The following is a 17,759-nucleotide window of genomic DNA, read 5'->3' as shown; positions in this document are numbered from 1 at the left end:
TCGGAATGCTAGTTTCAAATTATGGATTATGGGATGTGTGACTAATCGCAATTTCTCATAACATACTTATGTAAGTCTTCCAATGTAACCCGAGTGAATAAACAAACGAAGAATATAACCAGATGTGTTATAGAAGAAATGAATGAGGTTTCGGGGACGAAACCTTCTTTAAGAGGGGTAGACTTGTAACACCCCGAAATTTTTAAAAGTCATAATATAATATTTTATTGTTAATGCTTTATAAAAGAAAGTGGTAAATGTAAGTTTTACCATACGAAAGTAAATAAGGTGCTAGTACTTGAAGTATTGGCAATTAAATCATCGAAAGTAACCAAGTTAGGGGCTGTTTGGCTGAGCTTTTCAAAACAGCTTATTTGCTTATTTGCTTTTCTGAAAAGCAAATAAGTCAATAAGCTCTTTTGAAAAGCTTTAAAATGGAGCTTTTCAAAACAGCTTATTGACTTATTTGCTTTTCAGAAAGCAAATAAGCAAATAAGCTCTTTTGAAAAGCTCAGCCAAACAGCCCCTTAGTGTGTGGGTCATTAAATGACAAGATAATGAGTTAATCTCATTTATAAGCAATTAGAAACTTGAGGGACTATTTTGGCCATTATGAAAGATGAAATAAATAAAAGTCAATTAAAACACAAAACTCACACACTGATGTGTGTGAGTGTGTCGCCCAGACAAAAGAAGAACAAAGGAAAACCCTTGTTCATCATGAATCAGCCAATTGATAGGGAAATTGAAGATGTATAGGATGCATGTATCAAGATTTTCGTTCTCCTATGTGTTCCTCACAATCAAGTAAGTTAAATTCTATGATTTGATGATCTTGAATAAAGTGGGTTATGATTAATCTATGAAATTTCATGAAATTAGCTATGAATATATGTTAGAATCATCACATGAAAGACGAATTGTGCAAGACTTTAAGTAAATTGATGTTTTAGGATGAAACCCACTTGTTCAATGTAGTATGATGATATATGATGATCTTGTAAGAGTGAAGTTGTGTGAATATGATGAACTAGTTGGTGTGTGATGCATAATTATAGATTGGATTGAAAGATTGTATGAAATTTATGTAATTTTTAGTGGTGATGATGAATGAAGATAAGAAATAGGAATGAAAGCATGATGTGGTTGTACATTGTGCATTAAACGGTGTACGCACACCAAGTGTTCGATGAAATGCCCAAGTGATGTTAGGATATGAGAATTTTATGAAAGGGCTTGACATTTATGAATGAATTGGGAAATAACAAGGTCGGTAGTAAGCTAACTTGAATAATGTGCCTTAGAGGGAATTCATATGAGAATTCGGGTTGAATGTATGTTTTGATTAAAATCGTGCATTTAGGAATTTGTATCTTGTGCTTGAATGGTGTGATGCTCACCATGTATTTGATGCGCTTGATTTATGGTAATTAAAGGTGAATGTATATGAATGTGAAATGAATAGCTGATTTGTAAGTAAATGTATTGGAGTTATGTCGTATTGTTACCGTAGATTATATTGCCAAATGTAGAATCACAAAACAATTACATGTGAAAGTATGTGTAAGTAAACGTGTATGTGTATATAATTATGTGATCATGTGGTTGTAAGCACAATTGCATCATAAGTATGAAAGGTATATAGTGTCATATGTATAGCCTAATATGATGTCACGTATATATGAGGTTAAGTTGAAAGTTTATACAATAAACCGTTGACTTTTGAAAGTCAACTGCACATAAGAGGCATGGCTAGAATTTTGTCACAATTGTGAAATCTTAGAACGTCATATGGTATGTGTTAAATAAATATGCGTATTATGCATTGACATGATGGATTATATGAGTTTGAAAAGATGTGATTTTGGGTATATGCCTTATGCTTGTTAGACTTGACTAATGAAAGTCAAATGTGAGTTATGCATTCGACATGATCATTTATATGTACAATCATGTATACTAACAAGAATGTAATTGTGGTGACACGAAAGCATAGGGATCATGTGGAAAATGGACTCAAGCAGGAAAGGCTAACGGGTCAAGAAGAGACAAGGAAATGAATGCGGAAACGGACGCTCAAGGTAAGTGAGTTTCGAACCTCACTTCTTAGTATATAATTAAAGTCTATTTATGAAGGTTAGGAGTCTTGTAGGAATGATTGAGAAAGTAAGTAAATGGAAAGGAAAGTCGAAATAAGTTGTTAATAGTTCACATGGTAACGAAAAGTGCATGGCAAAATCAAACGGGTCGAACATATATGCATGAATCGTGTAACGGTAATGTAATTCATAATGTTTAAGGATCTCAAGGTACGGATTTTTAGTTAATTAGGTGGGGAAATGTTTTATGAACAATTAGAAACAAGTTTCAAGTGAAACGGATGCAAAACGAGCAAGTTATGCGAGTTTTGGTATAAAAATGGAAAGCTGATCTTGGCGCTAACATAACTTACGGTAGCCAGCATAAGTTACGGTGGGTGCTGGGCCTTTCTTTCTTGCTTTCTGCCGTAAGGCAGTTTAATGCCACCGTAAGGTTTTTGGGGCCACCGTAAGCTACGGTAGCCACCGTAGCTTACGGTGGAGGTCAGGTGCAAAATGTAAAGTTATGCATTTCTTTGTTTTTTCTTTGATTTCGGACCTCGTGAACCCATCCCAAGTCTCGATAAGCTTCTATAATGCACCTCAGCCCTACCAAATGGCTTGATAATCTACGGGTGAGTATGGAACTCATATTTAAGATCAGAAATGTACCCGAAAGTCACGTAAAAAGCGTTTAGGAAGCGTGAGTAAGTAATTATAAATAGGAGGAAGTATGTATGTAAGTTGTTCACTCATGTTTTACTACTCGGAGGTTGAAATTAGGACATGTCAGTAAACCATATTGAATTGTGTGAGTGCTACGTATGAGCTTGTATATATGTACGTATGTAAGGGTGTATGTATTAGATGACTATAAGTATACACATGGATGTACGTAGGCACGGTGTAGTATTTATGGTACACGAATGAATGGGGCTTGAATAGATGTATACATAGCTTCCAAACGTTTGAGTATTAAGTTGCTAATCATATACCTTGAGAATGAAATGAGATTTGCAGGTATGCTATTGAAATCCGTTGTGCAGTTTTGAGGAATTGGAATGCCAGATTGTACGTGGAAGAATGATCGAAAGGACTTGCAAGAATAGAAAGAATGCGGCGTGGTCATTTAATTATGTATGATAGATTATGAATTGTAGTTATCAAATTCTAATGATATGCATGTTTGTGGTGAATGTAGGTTACGCAGATTAAAGTTGGCATAAAGTATTGGAGGATTAAAGATCGAGTCAATAGCAAGAATTGTACGGGAACAGTAGTCACATAACTGGGGATTTTATATGTAAATGGATGCGATAATTAAGAATGAACAATGTAAATCTTTTAGTCAAGTATTAAATATTTCTTGTATTAGACATCAAGTATGTTACATGGCTAATAAAGAAAGAAAATTTTTGGGCTTATATTTCCGGTACGTCGTTTTCAAGTTATTAATTGTTAGGGTGTTACATGTATTACACGGGTTGAATAAATATAATTTTAGATATCTAATCTAACTTATAATAAAAGACTCCAAATAATGACACATGACATTCTCTCCTTTAACCTCATAAATTTTATTTATAATTATTTAATAAATAAATTTCTTTTAATAGTAATATTAATATTAATAACTAATATACAGATATCATTTATTTGTATCCTTATCTTTATCAAAGATTAATAAATAACTTTAATTTTGCAATTTAGACCCTTTGTTTTTTTTTTACTTTTAACCCAAAGTTTTTCGTCTTTTGCAATTTAATCCCAACTCTTTTTTATTTTCGATTTTGGTCCACCATACTTATTATTTTTCCCAAGTTTTTCGTTTCATTCTAAATTTTGTGAGTTAATGCACCGCAATGTGCGTGTGGGGTTCAACATTTTTTTCGTATATTTTTCCTGTTTGACTAGCCCGTCGCATTTTTCTCCGTTTAACAAGTTCGACCAACACGCGGGTCCTGGATTGACTTAGTTATTTTTTTTTATGTTTTACGTTTCGATTTAATTTCTCTGTAACGAGCGTTCGTGATTCAAAGATTTTATGTCTGCTTTTCGCTCGGAGTTATTTTTTCGTTTTTATTTAATTTGTTTTTACGGGCTTTTCCGGTGTTGGTGGTCGCTGACAGTGGTATAGTATTGGTACTACTTGACACAATTTTACAACAACCGCTGCAACGAAGGGGCTTAATACTAGTAATATTAATAAAATGTAATCAATTGTAAATTACAAAAATAATTATAACAATATTAATAAAATGTAATCAATATTAATAAGATATCATCGTACTAATTTGAATTTGAAAATTAAAATTTGGATAAAAATATTAAGTAGGGATTAATTTATTTTTTCAAGATTTAATTTAAAAATTGTTGTGGAAAATGTCAAGGATTGGAAGCACCACAACATGTGGGGAAAAGGGTCATAACAAGAGGTCATGCAAGTGAGCGCCTCCTTCAACAAGTCCGGAATGATGATGATTCGGGTGAGGAAACTGATTTTTTTTTTTTTTTATAATTTGGGTTGTTTAACGTGATGAACTATGTTTAATCTTTAAACTATTTTATCTTTTGGGTTGTGATGTAACTAGTTTTATGAATGATTAACATTTCAGTCTTTTGGAATGTAATTGGTTCTAATAAAGTTTTTTGTCTTTTTTACACACTTTTCAATGCAGTTTTAGTCATTTTTTAGCACTTTTTAATGCATTTTCGTCACATTTTTGCTGTAGCAATTTCATATGAAATTAGGGATAAATGAAATAAATGATAAAACTTTTGAAGTTAAATTTGGTTTTGATTCCTGAGGTTTGATAAAAATAACCATTTTTCTTCAAAAAAAGCATTTTAGTCAATTAGAGGGAAAATGACTAAGACGGCCATCACATGACATGCACATAGGTTATACTTAATTGGGAGAAATTGATGTTGTTAAAGATCTGGGTAAAACTAAAACAATTGATGAAACTTTTGGAGGTAAATTGATGTTTTAAATCGTTCGGAGGAAAACGGATGTTTTTATCAAACCTCGGGGAGCAAAATTGAATTTAACTCTTTAAAAAATTACTCATAAGATGTTATAAATCAACATATGTATTTGGTTACGGTTAAACTAATATTTTCCTTCTCAATCATCTCGCACCAAACTGACGCTAATATCCACGGTAGAGAGGATGATATGATGATGCTGAATTGATCAATATTTTAAAATCTCGTCCATCGACTTGAGGTGTGATAATAGTCGTCATGTACCCATGAGAAGTAAAACTCAAAGATCTCGTTTGAATTAAACTAATGCTAGCGTGATTTTCAATTAAACTTACAAATGAGAACACACAAAAAAAAAAAAACAAAAAAAAAAACAAAAAAAAACAAAACAAAACAAAAAAAAAAACAAAAAAAAAAAAAAAAAAAAAACAAGAAACGACTAATCACATCCAGGTTTAGGTTTGTTAGCATCATGTATACTTTAACTTAATTAGCTACACTAGTAAGCTACATAAAAGTATTCTTGTTTAACTTACTTAAATGATGGACAATTATCATACTTAGTAATCCAGCCTATTGTTACTTAACAATACAAGACCAATGATGGACGTGATAATATCAAAACAATTGCCAACACATTATTATAAACCATTATAATTACATCATGAAGTTAAACGATACTGCACGATAAATGACAAATGCTAATATTAGATCATAAATAACATGTCTTGCAACATGCACACACATATGTTAAACTCTTGAATATAATACCCATTTCATGCCCTGATAATAAGCCATCTTTCATTATAAATATCCCTTTCTAGGCTTGATTTACGTGATGGATATTGGTGAAATTTTAGTGTAGTTATTTTATGTAATTGGATTTAGTTAGTGATCAAATGAGAAATCATAATCAGACATCAAACAGGTTAGAAAGTGTGGGGTGCATACTTGTTTGAGAATCCTATGATTTCAAATCCGTAGAACAACGGGGTCAGGTCGCAGGGTCCCATGGACGGCAGCTCCCCGTGGATATGGGCGTAGCATAGTGGGGGCGGGAGGGGGCGACCGGCCCCCCGAACTTTTCGCTCCGAAGTGAAGAATACATAGTTTTCGTATAGTAATTTTTTGGTATACACATTTTTGACCCCCCCCCCCCCCCCCCCAGTTTTATAGAAATTTTTGGGTATATACGTTTTCGACCCCCGGTCGGAAATCTCAAACTTTGCCACTGCCCGTGGATCCAAGGAAAAACACCCTTGGTTGGGTTATGCATTGGAATTGAAAAGTTGGTGTAAAAGAAACGAAATTGATACCGAAGACTAGTAGTGAATTTGCTCTTTAATACCAACAACGGCTCTCAGTGTCGCATTTGTGCTTCATTAGTGATTTCGTTCGGCACTGCAACTGTTATTCAGCACGAAATTGTTGTTCAGTACTTAATTTATTCAATAATGGATGTGTTCATTGGTATTGGTCATGTTTTGTGGTACTAGAACTGATCTTCAGTATTTATACAGTAGTGGATGTGTTCATTGGTACTGGTCATGTTTTGTAGTACTAGAACTGATCTTCGATACAATAGTATCAAAACCGAAAGTAACTACAAATTGGCAGTTGTAACAGCCGATTGTCATGACGGCGTTCCTTTGAATTTAAGGTTCTATTTGGTCAGTTTTAGAGTACACGAATTCAAACTCGTTCTTAATTTTTCTTTGAAAATCATTTGAATGAATTTTCGTGAGTACCAACTAGGGGTGTGTAAAGTCGGTTAACCGTGGGTTTGGTTAACCGAGGGTTCGGTTAAGCGAAAAGTGTTAAGCGTAACCATAACCGATAGGCGGTGTACCATGGATCAGTTAGTCGGCAATTATGATTCGGTTATGGTTAGTTCGGTTATCAACCAGGTTATGGTTAATTCGGTTATCAACCAATATATCTTTTTTGTGTTTTTAGATAAGAAAATGACCGTATTCTTGTACATATTTTATTGATGTTTCAAAAAATAAAACCTGAACATGTTCTTATACATAGCATATACCGTGTTTAAAATAAAAATGAATTACTTAGTTCATAAGTAATTAAAAATTAATATAATCATATTCTAGATATAGATAACTAGTTGCTAATACAATAAATAAAAAAAGGACATAAATAAACAGAGACAAGAGAATAAGAGAAGGATCATAGAAAAATGACTCTAATGCTTACTAAACATTTAACTTCAACCTTAAATATAAAAAAAAAAAGAATCACAAGAAATAAAAAAAAAAAACAAGGTTTGGTTCAGTTCAGTTAAATTCGGTTAATGAAGATACCTTAACCTTAACCGTAACCGAATGGCCGGTTAATCATATTCACTTAACCATAACCGTTTGATTTGGTCGGTTTCAATTATTTTTTTTAGTTAACGGTTCGATTGTAGTTCAGTTTTTGTACACCCCTAGTACCAACAAAATAATTAAATGTGAAAATGTTTTATACCATTTTCAAAGATATCCAAGTATCCCAAATCACAAAACCAATAAAAACAACCAAATGTAACCCTTAGTTAACACACCACGAGTTTCTCTGTCTCGGTTTCCATGCAACATCAAGGGCAGTCGAATTGCGAATTGATATATGTTCCGTTTCTTTGTGGCCCATCATCCCAGCTTAATTAACCGCAGAGATTTAGCCCATTTATAAATAAACAAATAAAATAAGCCCAGTATGCCACGGTCCAAGACTCCAAGCAAATGACCAACAACAATGTTGGTTTTGTTCATTCTCACATAAAACATCAAAATCGCATAGAAGAGTAGCGTAATATAAAATAACAGTGATATAATATCATGTAATAGCAATAAATAACAAAGATGCATCCCCAGGCTAAGGGGTGTGGGGAAGGAGGAGGGGAAACCCATGTGGCATCGGCCCCCATGGTAAAACAACCCCCCCCCCCCAGTAGCGTAATATAAAATAACAGTGATATAATATCATGCAATAGCAATAAATAACAAAGATGCATCCCCAGGCTAAGGGGTGTGGGGAAGGAGGAGGGGAAACCCATGTGGCATCGGCCCCCATGGGAAACAACCCCCCCCCCCTATTTTGGTGCCTTCGGTGATATTCCCTCGACCTCCCTGAGGAAACAAATCTATATCTCTCTTGATTCTCCCTTGATCTCTAGATTTATACGTAATCGAACCTTTTTTGGCGTTCCATGTTTTGCATAGATCTCATCCTCTATGCAGGGAATCCATCAATACATCCCTACACATATATACACCAAATACATTACCTACCTTGTTTACTAAATCTATTTTTTCTCTCTGTCATTCGAAATCTCGTAATAAAACAAAAGATCTTCCACTTCGATCTATGTAATAAGGGGATTTTTCCTATCAACAGCGGTCTGGTCTCTTTTATCGGTCTATGTATGACAAATGGTCATCTTTTTTCTATCCTTTTCCTATAAAAGAAATATTTTTTTTGTACTTAAATACATATATAGACCGACAGGACCACACATTACCACGTGTACAAAATTACATTTCCACCCGTGTTATCCGCGTGACGTGAAACTATGCATGAGCATGACTATGTGTTTCCTAACTCTCCTTCACTCAACAAAATTGTGAACAAATGATATTTGTAGAGCCAGAATGAAACTCATGCCAACATATGCAAATCTTTTAAACACATAGGAAGTCCAAACCAACAGAAACGATGTTGGCACATACATAGATGAGTATTCCAATACCCCCTTTGATCGATTTTAATTTCGAAAACACCAATTCCAATATATTAGTTACCACCAAGTTAACACAGAGGATATGACAAATGTGTAAAAATAAATAGGTCCCAAAAAAGGAAACCAATTGTAGTTATTGGCATCGCCATATCGAACATAAACAAATATCTCATTTATGTGGTTACCATCTATAAAGCACATTAATATCCCTGTTGCAATCTGGTCTCACCAACAAACTTAATGACTGAAAAGTTTCGATGAGAATCTTATATGAAATCTTAAGCTTAGCATCACGGATGCATTATGGGATAGGCCGACAAAGAACTATTCCCACCTATAACAACCAAGTTTGGATTTACTACGTCGGTGGTCTAACAAATAACAATGGTACGTTAGTGATAATCTCAACTTCCTGAGTTATGGAATATGTCGTTGATCCATCGTTGATCACCAATGGGTACTTCCATTTTCTAATTTTTTGTAGTATTAGTTTGATTTGTCGGTGATACTCCATTTTCTAACAGTGTATATATTATAAAGATTTTTTTTATAAAGTGTGTAAATAAACATTAACACTTGATTGTTTACGTAATAATGATTTTATATATCAACATAATTAATTATTTTAAAGTTAAATATGCATAGAAAAGTACAAGATAAACGATAATAAAAGATGTCCACACGTCTTGTTCACCTTAGGCTTTTAATTTGATTTAACAAAAATATCGTCTATCAAAACTATAACCTCCAATATAATTAATTAATATATATTCTGTTGTTTATCAATAAGTTATACTGGAAAATTCAAATTTTATACTCTTATTGACGAATAACGAAATGATGGGTTTGATGCATATGCATATGCATCAACCTACAAATTAAGATAAATAGTAGTTTAGTGTGCCGTTAAATATAACGGCTAGATTCACATGTTTGTACCATTGCATTTGCTTTAACCTATGTTACAATGCTTTCAAGAAGAAAGAAAGTAAACTTGAACGCTTTCAAGAATTAACAAAGCTCTACTTACTCATAAATATACTTCATGAACATCCAATAGCAATGGGTCGTCATGGTAGGGTGATTTGTGATTGTGGGCTTTCGAATAACGCCAAATGTTGCTAAAAACTGAACCGTTGGTGGAAAAGACTTGGATAGCAGTGCGAGGAGAAGACAACTTCGGTTCAAAACCATATCGGTGTAGTTGTGGTGTCGATTTCCTCTTCCCAGGTCAATACTTGCTACAACCACAAGAAACTCACGATTATGGTATATACATATAATTAGGGATATCATGTGTGTTGGGTTACTGGGTTGGCGGATTGAAATGTGCAAACCGAACATGACCTAAGTTATTATTTGTGTCAAAGATTACAACCCAATCAAGTCAACCCGAACACGATCCGTTTAACACATTTTTTATATGAGTCATACATGTTGATGATTTGTAAGTGGATTGTCGGGTTGTTAGTAACGTGTTTAATAGGTGAGTATGGGTGTGACAAGTAAATAGTATAATGTGACAAAACTATGATTGTTATGACTAGCGATATAATATATTTTTTAAAGGAAAAATGAAAATAATATAGAGTTGGTAAAGTAAATAACTAATATGAAGAGTTTCTTTTTATTTTTTTGAAATATTGAAAATCTTGAAATTTGATTCGAAATTGTAGGTGTATCATCTAGAAAATTGGATAATGGAAAAAACCAAAATAGAATAAGAAGTGTTTTTTTTTTAAATACATAAATAGCTAGGTTAAGTGTCTATTCGTTTTTACACTACATGTTAATTTGAACCCGACTTGTTTTTAAAACAAGTTAACCCGAACACGACATGTTTTTTAAAACAGGTCATCTTAGTCGACTCAAAACCTGTTTTCTTGTGTCATTTCAAGTATTCCACCCCCACATATTATGTAGAGAAATAGAGCTAAATAAAGAGGCGAACTTATTATGCCTTTTGTTGTAGATAATTCTTCCTATAAATATTTGTTGTAGATAATTCTTCCTATAAATATTTATAGCATGATGTTGGGTTAAACCTAATGGGCCAACCTCATCTCAGGCTTACTAAGATTGAACCCACCTGGGTTGGGCCTAAGTATAGTTATGAGGGTATCTCATCCAGAGGTGCACAAAAACACGGTTTTTGAATCGTAACTGACAAACCAAACTGAAACCGAATCGGTAATAGGATAAACCGGTTCCGAACAAAAACAGTCGGTGGTTCTAAATCGTTCCCATGTTTAAGTCCTTAAACCGGTTCCAAACTCGACGTATCTAAACATATTTTCACACACACATACATGTACACACATACATAAACATACACATCCAAATATATATACAAACACATACATACATACATACATACATACATACATACATACATACATACATACATACATACATACATACATACATACATACATACATACATACATACATACATACATACATACATACATACATACATGTATATATACACACACATACACTAGCATACACAAATACATACATATAAACATCACATACTTGATATAAATACATACACGTAAGCATACACATACACATACATATATACACCAACATACACATCACATATACATCAAATAACCACATATAATACAAAGAGATACATTTCACATGTTCTTATCACTATTTTAAATATATTGTTCATAAAGAAGGATAAATAGTAATTTCAGATATATAATAATATATAATTTTTCTAATATTTTATTACTTGAATATTATAATACTTTATTCCCTTTCAGATTTATTTATTTTCGTTTTTAAATCCATATTCCCTTTAATATTTGAGTATGATGATGAATACTTTATTCCCTTTTAAATTTAGTTTTTTTTTTCTTTTTTAAATCCATATTCTCTTTTTTATTTACTTTTTGTTTTTCATAGTTTTTTCTTTTTTTTAATCTTTATTGCTTTTTCAGTTAATTTAATATTTCTTTAATAACTTGTATTCGTTAATTTAAAAAAAAAAAAACTTAAATAGACAGTTGTGCTTATTTTCCCCCCCTAGACATTCCGATATAAGTATTGTTAAAAATAAAGTTGTAATCAAAATAGAGTATTTATTTGGTATCATATTACGGTACAAGATAAACTAATCCGATTATGCATGTTTGGATTTCTAAACAACGTTCTTCGTTTTCAAACAACGTTTGTTTAACATTATCATTTGTTTCGTTTCATCTCAACGCGCTACTTTAACAAACCTAGTGATAATAAAAGTTGAAGAACAAATACATAAATGCATTATTAGTGTTGCAATTCTTAAAATCATATATGTATATATTTGCCGATTTTCGATTTTTCTTAGTTTCTAAAAATCTTAAAATTAATAATAGTTGAATTTCATATTGTTTATTTAATGTATTGTCTTTATATAATTTTAAAATATTTATATATACACAAACTGGTTTTAGTACTGAAACATGAACCGAACTTAACCGAACTAGTCTCATTTAATGTATTTGTTTTTTGAAATTATTTTAAAATCTTTTTGATTATCATAATAATAGCTCACATATTTACTTTAAATTATCTTTATTAAAAACTAGTAATTTTATCCACGCGTTATTAGCATAAAAAAATAAAATAAAATGTGCAATACCAAAACTAATAAAAGTAGAGTTACTAAACGTATATATTACCAAAGTTAAAGTAGAGAGAATAGTAAAGACGATAAACATGTATATATACAAAACTAACTAACAAGTAGAAAGCTATAATGTAAAAGGACTAAATATGCGTATTAAAAAGTTAAAGTAGAAGAAAAATAATAATAAAGTTAAGATGTAAAATGTAAAAGATAAAATTTAGTAAAGATAGAAAAAAGCTAACTTGTGGCAATTTGTGATCGGATAGTATGAATGGTGAGGCAAAGACACAAGGAAAAAGAAAAGAAAAAAAAGGCTACCATGTGGTAATTGTGATATGAGATAAAGACACTTGCCTTTTTTACATATATAATGTATATTAAAATAAGTGTTTAATAATCTTTTATCGTATATCAATATATCATGATACCTAAAAAGGTTGAAAACTTTATTATTAATGGTTAACGATTTTAAATTATATAAATGAATGGGAGGATTTAAAGATATTAATGATCTAATCATACACAATCTAATTCAATATCGCATAGATTGTAATCTAGTACATTAGACTGCTTGCGATGGAGGATTTAAAGATAATCGTAACATAGAGGTAGATTACTTCATAAAGACGTATCGTTGCATCAATCTAGAACAAAAATAAGACTTTTGTCTTTTGTAAGAGTACTTGCAATACATGTTTTTGAGGTCCACGAACGCATAAGTGGAAAAGAGAGGCGGTGGTAGACTTTGCAAACATGGCGACATGGGAGATGATGAGAAGTCCCAGTCTACTAAACACCACGACGTGGAGAAGGTGAAAAAAGTGAAAGGGCTTGGAATGATAAAGCGAGGGAAGCCCGTGAAAGAAGGGGATAACAGACCGACAGACAGAGGGTTTATGAATCTTCATGTTGCTAATGCTTTAAAGATACTCCAAGGAGATAAACGGATGGCTAGAATGAAGCCGTTCATTCGCAAAATAAAGTGTTTAGGTTTGTCTTTTTAAATAAGTTATAACAGATAAACCAAAGCCGACAATAGAAAGTACAGATTCCATCGTGAATGCTCTTATAATAGTAATTTTTCCATTATATCTCAGGTGAGATATAACCCCCGATCCAGTATAACGAAAAAACATTACATTCAAACATTAAAACCGCTAACGTAAATTAATTATAACTAAGTAAATCATAACACAAACCACTCTTTTTCTTTTATTAACTTGCGTAAGAGACAAGAAGAGGAAACGAGTGAGGCGTGAGTGCATGGAGATGAGTGTCCGAGTGAAAGAAAACAAAACCATATGAACAATACTATTTTAAAAAAATAAATAAATAAATAAAAAAAGACAAATGTGAAAAAACTATTTATCTGAATCAAAATGAATGTATATCATAACGATTTCAACAACATCAATTGATCATGCAAAATAATTTATTTAATCTGAGAAGATATCCAATCCAATCAACTCCATTATTATTGTTTTCAAACCAAACACAGTGACACTTAAACGACAAGATTCTTAACCGAGAAACCCGCAAATGAAGATGATTGACCCGGATCATTTTTACCAGTAGAACCGGTTTTCGCCATAAAACCCAGCATCCCTGCCACAGTGAAGTTCCAACGACGTCCGACTCTGTCACCATCTGCACCACCTCTCAGTAAATTTCCGTCAACTCCGGAACCACAACTCTTTGCTCTTTTTAACGTAACAATTTGCTTTCGAACATCCTCTGGCAACCTTAATGTGTATCTCTCACAGTTCTCTCCTGGTGAAGCCAGCGAGTGACCTGTGGAGTGCGATCTTGGGAACGTCGGGGCGGCTCGCTCTTCTACTACTTGAATTGAATCTGGGTAATAATTTTCAGTTTCAGTTTCAGTTTCAGTTTCGGTTTCAGTACCTGATTCACCCATTTGCAACTGGTTCAACTCAGATTGAGCGTCCGGAATGGGTACAGTGAGGTCAGCTCGGCAGACTGGACATGTGGCATGAGAAGCTAACCACGAATCAATACAGTCAAGATGAAACACATGATGGCAATTCGGTAGAAACCGAAGGCGTTCATGGTCCGCAAACTCGGATAAGCACACAGCACATTCCAAGCATCCTTTGCCAATTTTGAGTTCTTTTACATCAGAATAAGGAAACACTGGAAACGACTCAATGATTTTTTTATCAAGGCCGCATGGGAATTTTATTCGCGAAGCGAGATTGGTACCTAGCGGATGAGGCAAGCGAGACTCGAAAGAAGAGGTGTCTAAACACTTGCGGAAGAATAACGAAAAAAAGGAAATTAAACCCAAGCTGAAGATGGCTGCAATTATTATGATTTTCATGGTCGAATTGAGTTTTAGCCCGATATCATACGGGTATGCTGGAGTAGAACGTTTGAACGATTGAGAGGCGGCTAATGGTAACGCCACCAGCATCACCGGTAATGAGATGATGAATAATGGATGAGAAATGTAAGGAGTTTCCATATTGAGTTTGATCAAAACAAGAAGGTGATGGGGGAATATATGGTGGTTGGAAACACGAGCAAAACAATGGTGATCTTCAGGTTAGTTATTAAAATCGTTTCGGTCGTGAAAATCTTTCATGAAATGAGGAAATGAACAAAATTAGAAGGCACATGAAAGGGGTCATCTTTTACAATAGGTGAGTGTTTTGAATGTGAGGATTTGATATTGTAAAATGAAGTTTATCATGTACATATATTATTATATCATGATTTTTGAGTTCAGATAATTAGCTAAATTTATAAGTGGGTAATATCTGTCTCTAGAAAATCAACAAATCTAAAACCATTTAAACCATATACCATATTCTCTTCTTCAACCACATAAAATTTTATTTTTATAATATATATTTTAATAACTAGTAAATATATATCGCCATATATTAATAAGGGGGCTGCTAGAATGAAAACCACCTCGAGTTGTAATAACCGCGAGAACTACACCCCACGGGTGGGCGTTCACCACGATTTTTTTTTTTACAACTAGATGTGTAAATTATAAACACAGCCGTAAAAAAAAAATTTAAACGCCGCGGCCGAGGGGGTAGTTTTTTACACCACAAGTTTGGTGTTTTTAATTTTTTTTCTTTTTTCTTTTTTTTTTCACCAAACTTGTGGTGTAAAAAACTACCCCCCCGGCCGCGGCGTTTAATTTTTTTTTTTTTACGGTTGTGTTTATAATTTACACATCTAGTTGTAAAAAAAAAATCGTGGTGAACGCCCACCCGTGGGGTGTAGTTCTCGCGGTTCTTACAACTCGATGTGGTTTTCATTCTAGCGGCTCCCATATTAATAATATTAATATATATATCTACTGTTTTATTAATATATTAAGTTAATTTAGTAACCTATTGAGGTTTTTGCAATCAATATTAGTTTTTGTATTTTAATTATCTTTATTAATATACTAGCTTACAACCCCGTGTATTACACGGGTTAAATGACGAAAAATGTAAATTATAAACTTGTATATAATCCTTATTAATGAAATGACTTATTTAGATAAAATAGTAAAACAAAAGAAGAGTTATATTTTCGCTATTCAAAATAATTTTCTAAGTTTTCACTTCTCTTTTAAAATACTACAATCCATTTTATTATGTCTTCAAAAGAAGTAACACTAAAAAATAAAAAAAATAATGATCATAAAATTGTAAGTATTTTTAAAAATAATTATAAGTTATGAGGTTATGGTAAATGAATTGTAATTAAATTCTACTATGTATATTAATGATATAATAAATAATACTTTTAGATATATGGATCATGAGACAAGATACGAATATCATCATTATATAGAAAGTATTACATATTAAAAATATCATACTAAAAATAAAGTATACGTTTAGAAAAGTAGGACTAAAGTATTTTAAACTATAAATTTGAGCGTCTACAACAACTTTTTTAATTAGTAGTTGACATTTAAAAATTCAAATTAAAAATTTTTATAATATTATATAATGTCTTTATTTAGCATGACGATAATGTCTTTAGTTGCGTAATATGATTGAAATTAAGTTTAATATTTAAAACTCAATATTATTAGGAAGTTGGACGATTTTTTAAGATGAAAACATATTGATAGTAACATAAATTTATAATTGGAAGAAAATATTGAACACGTGTATTACACGGCTTAAGTAAATATAATGTTATATACTTAATAGCAAAAAAAAATATGTCTTTTAAAAACCATTTAGTGTTCGCTTTAAAGATAATTTGGTACTTTATTTAGATAATCTGCTTGTAATTTTAGTCTTCTAAGTCATATACTATAAGTATTTGTACGTATGATTTGATACTTTATTAGTAATTATTGTTTATATCCAAATAATATATTTTATCTTAACAAATATATATGGTTAGGGTAAAATGAAAATTTCGACAAGTTGTGAGAACTTAGAGAACTTAGCCTTACAAAAGGTTTTTTTGAATTTTTTACAGGGGGTGTGAATGAGCGGTTACAGACTCAAAACGTTAAACTTTTTTATTTTGGATTCAAATAGTTAAAACCACTAAAACATAGGGACTCAAAAAGTAATTTACTATTAATTAAATTTGAAATTATACGTTTGATCTCTAAATATATTAAATAATATTATGCTTATTATATTATTTGATACATTTATATTTGTTATAGATAATTATTAATTAAACTTGAATTTATACGTTTATCTCTAACTATATTAATTAATATTATATTATATTATATTTTGTGTATAAAAATTAATATGTAATACTATTATTAAAAGAGAGGAGACAGAGGCACCAGAGAGTGACACGTGTACAAAAAGATTTTTGTTTATTAGTATAGGAAGATATTAAGTTAATTTATAACGTTATTCCTTTAATTTTTTAATTTATTATATTAGTTAGATTAGACTAGATTATATATATTATTATATCAATATACTATTTATTAGTTAGATTTATTAATATAAATAAATTAAGCGAATGAGCTATAATTGGCATTGACAGTGGGCCTTCAGACGGCGAATTTTCTTAGAATTCAAGATGATGGGTTTGGACTATCAAGTGCTGTCTACGATCACGAGAATATAAGGTGGTCTTTTGTCATTGGATTACCCCGGATAGTCGGACTTTTATTCATTGTCCATAAAAATATTAATAAACTAATATATTAATATTATATCTACTATTTATCAATTCTATCCTACTAATAAACAATTTCAAAACAGCTAATATCAATTGTTTTTGTTTTTATGCATATCATTATTAGTAGTTAATGGATTTAAAATATGAAATACCTTTTTTTTATTAAAAACAACATAACTTATAAATAAGAAGAATA

At 31.8% G+C, this 17,759-nt stretch overlaps 1 protein-coding gene across 1 annotated transcript; it reads right to left on the bottom strand.

Annotated features, from left to right (window-relative positions):
* Positions 1-13,885: 13,885 nt before the first annotated feature.
* Positions 13,886-15,128, bottom strand: LOC110905845 (E3 ubiquitin-protein ligase ATL6). The gene has a single exon (XM_022151301.2). It carries the CDS (start codon positions 14,907-14,909, stop codon positions 13,932-13,934), a length of 978 nt encoding a protein of 325 aa, XP_022006993.1. The 5' UTR covers positions 14,910-15,128; the 3' UTR covers positions 13,886-13,931.
* Between the last annotated feature and the right edge of the window lie 2,631 nt (positions 15,129-17,759).

Source organism: Helianthus annuus, chromosome 14 (assembly GCF_002127325.2).
Source record: "Helianthus annuus cultivar XRQ/B chromosome 14, HanXRQr2.0-SUNRISE, whole genome shotgun sequence".
Classification (NCBI taxonomy): domain Eukaryota; kingdom Viridiplantae; phylum Streptophyta; class Magnoliopsida; order Asterales; family Asteraceae; genus Helianthus; species Helianthus annuus.
The sequence above is the reverse complement of the archived record's forward strand: the minus strand, read 5'-3'. Positions and strand labels throughout refer to the sequence as shown.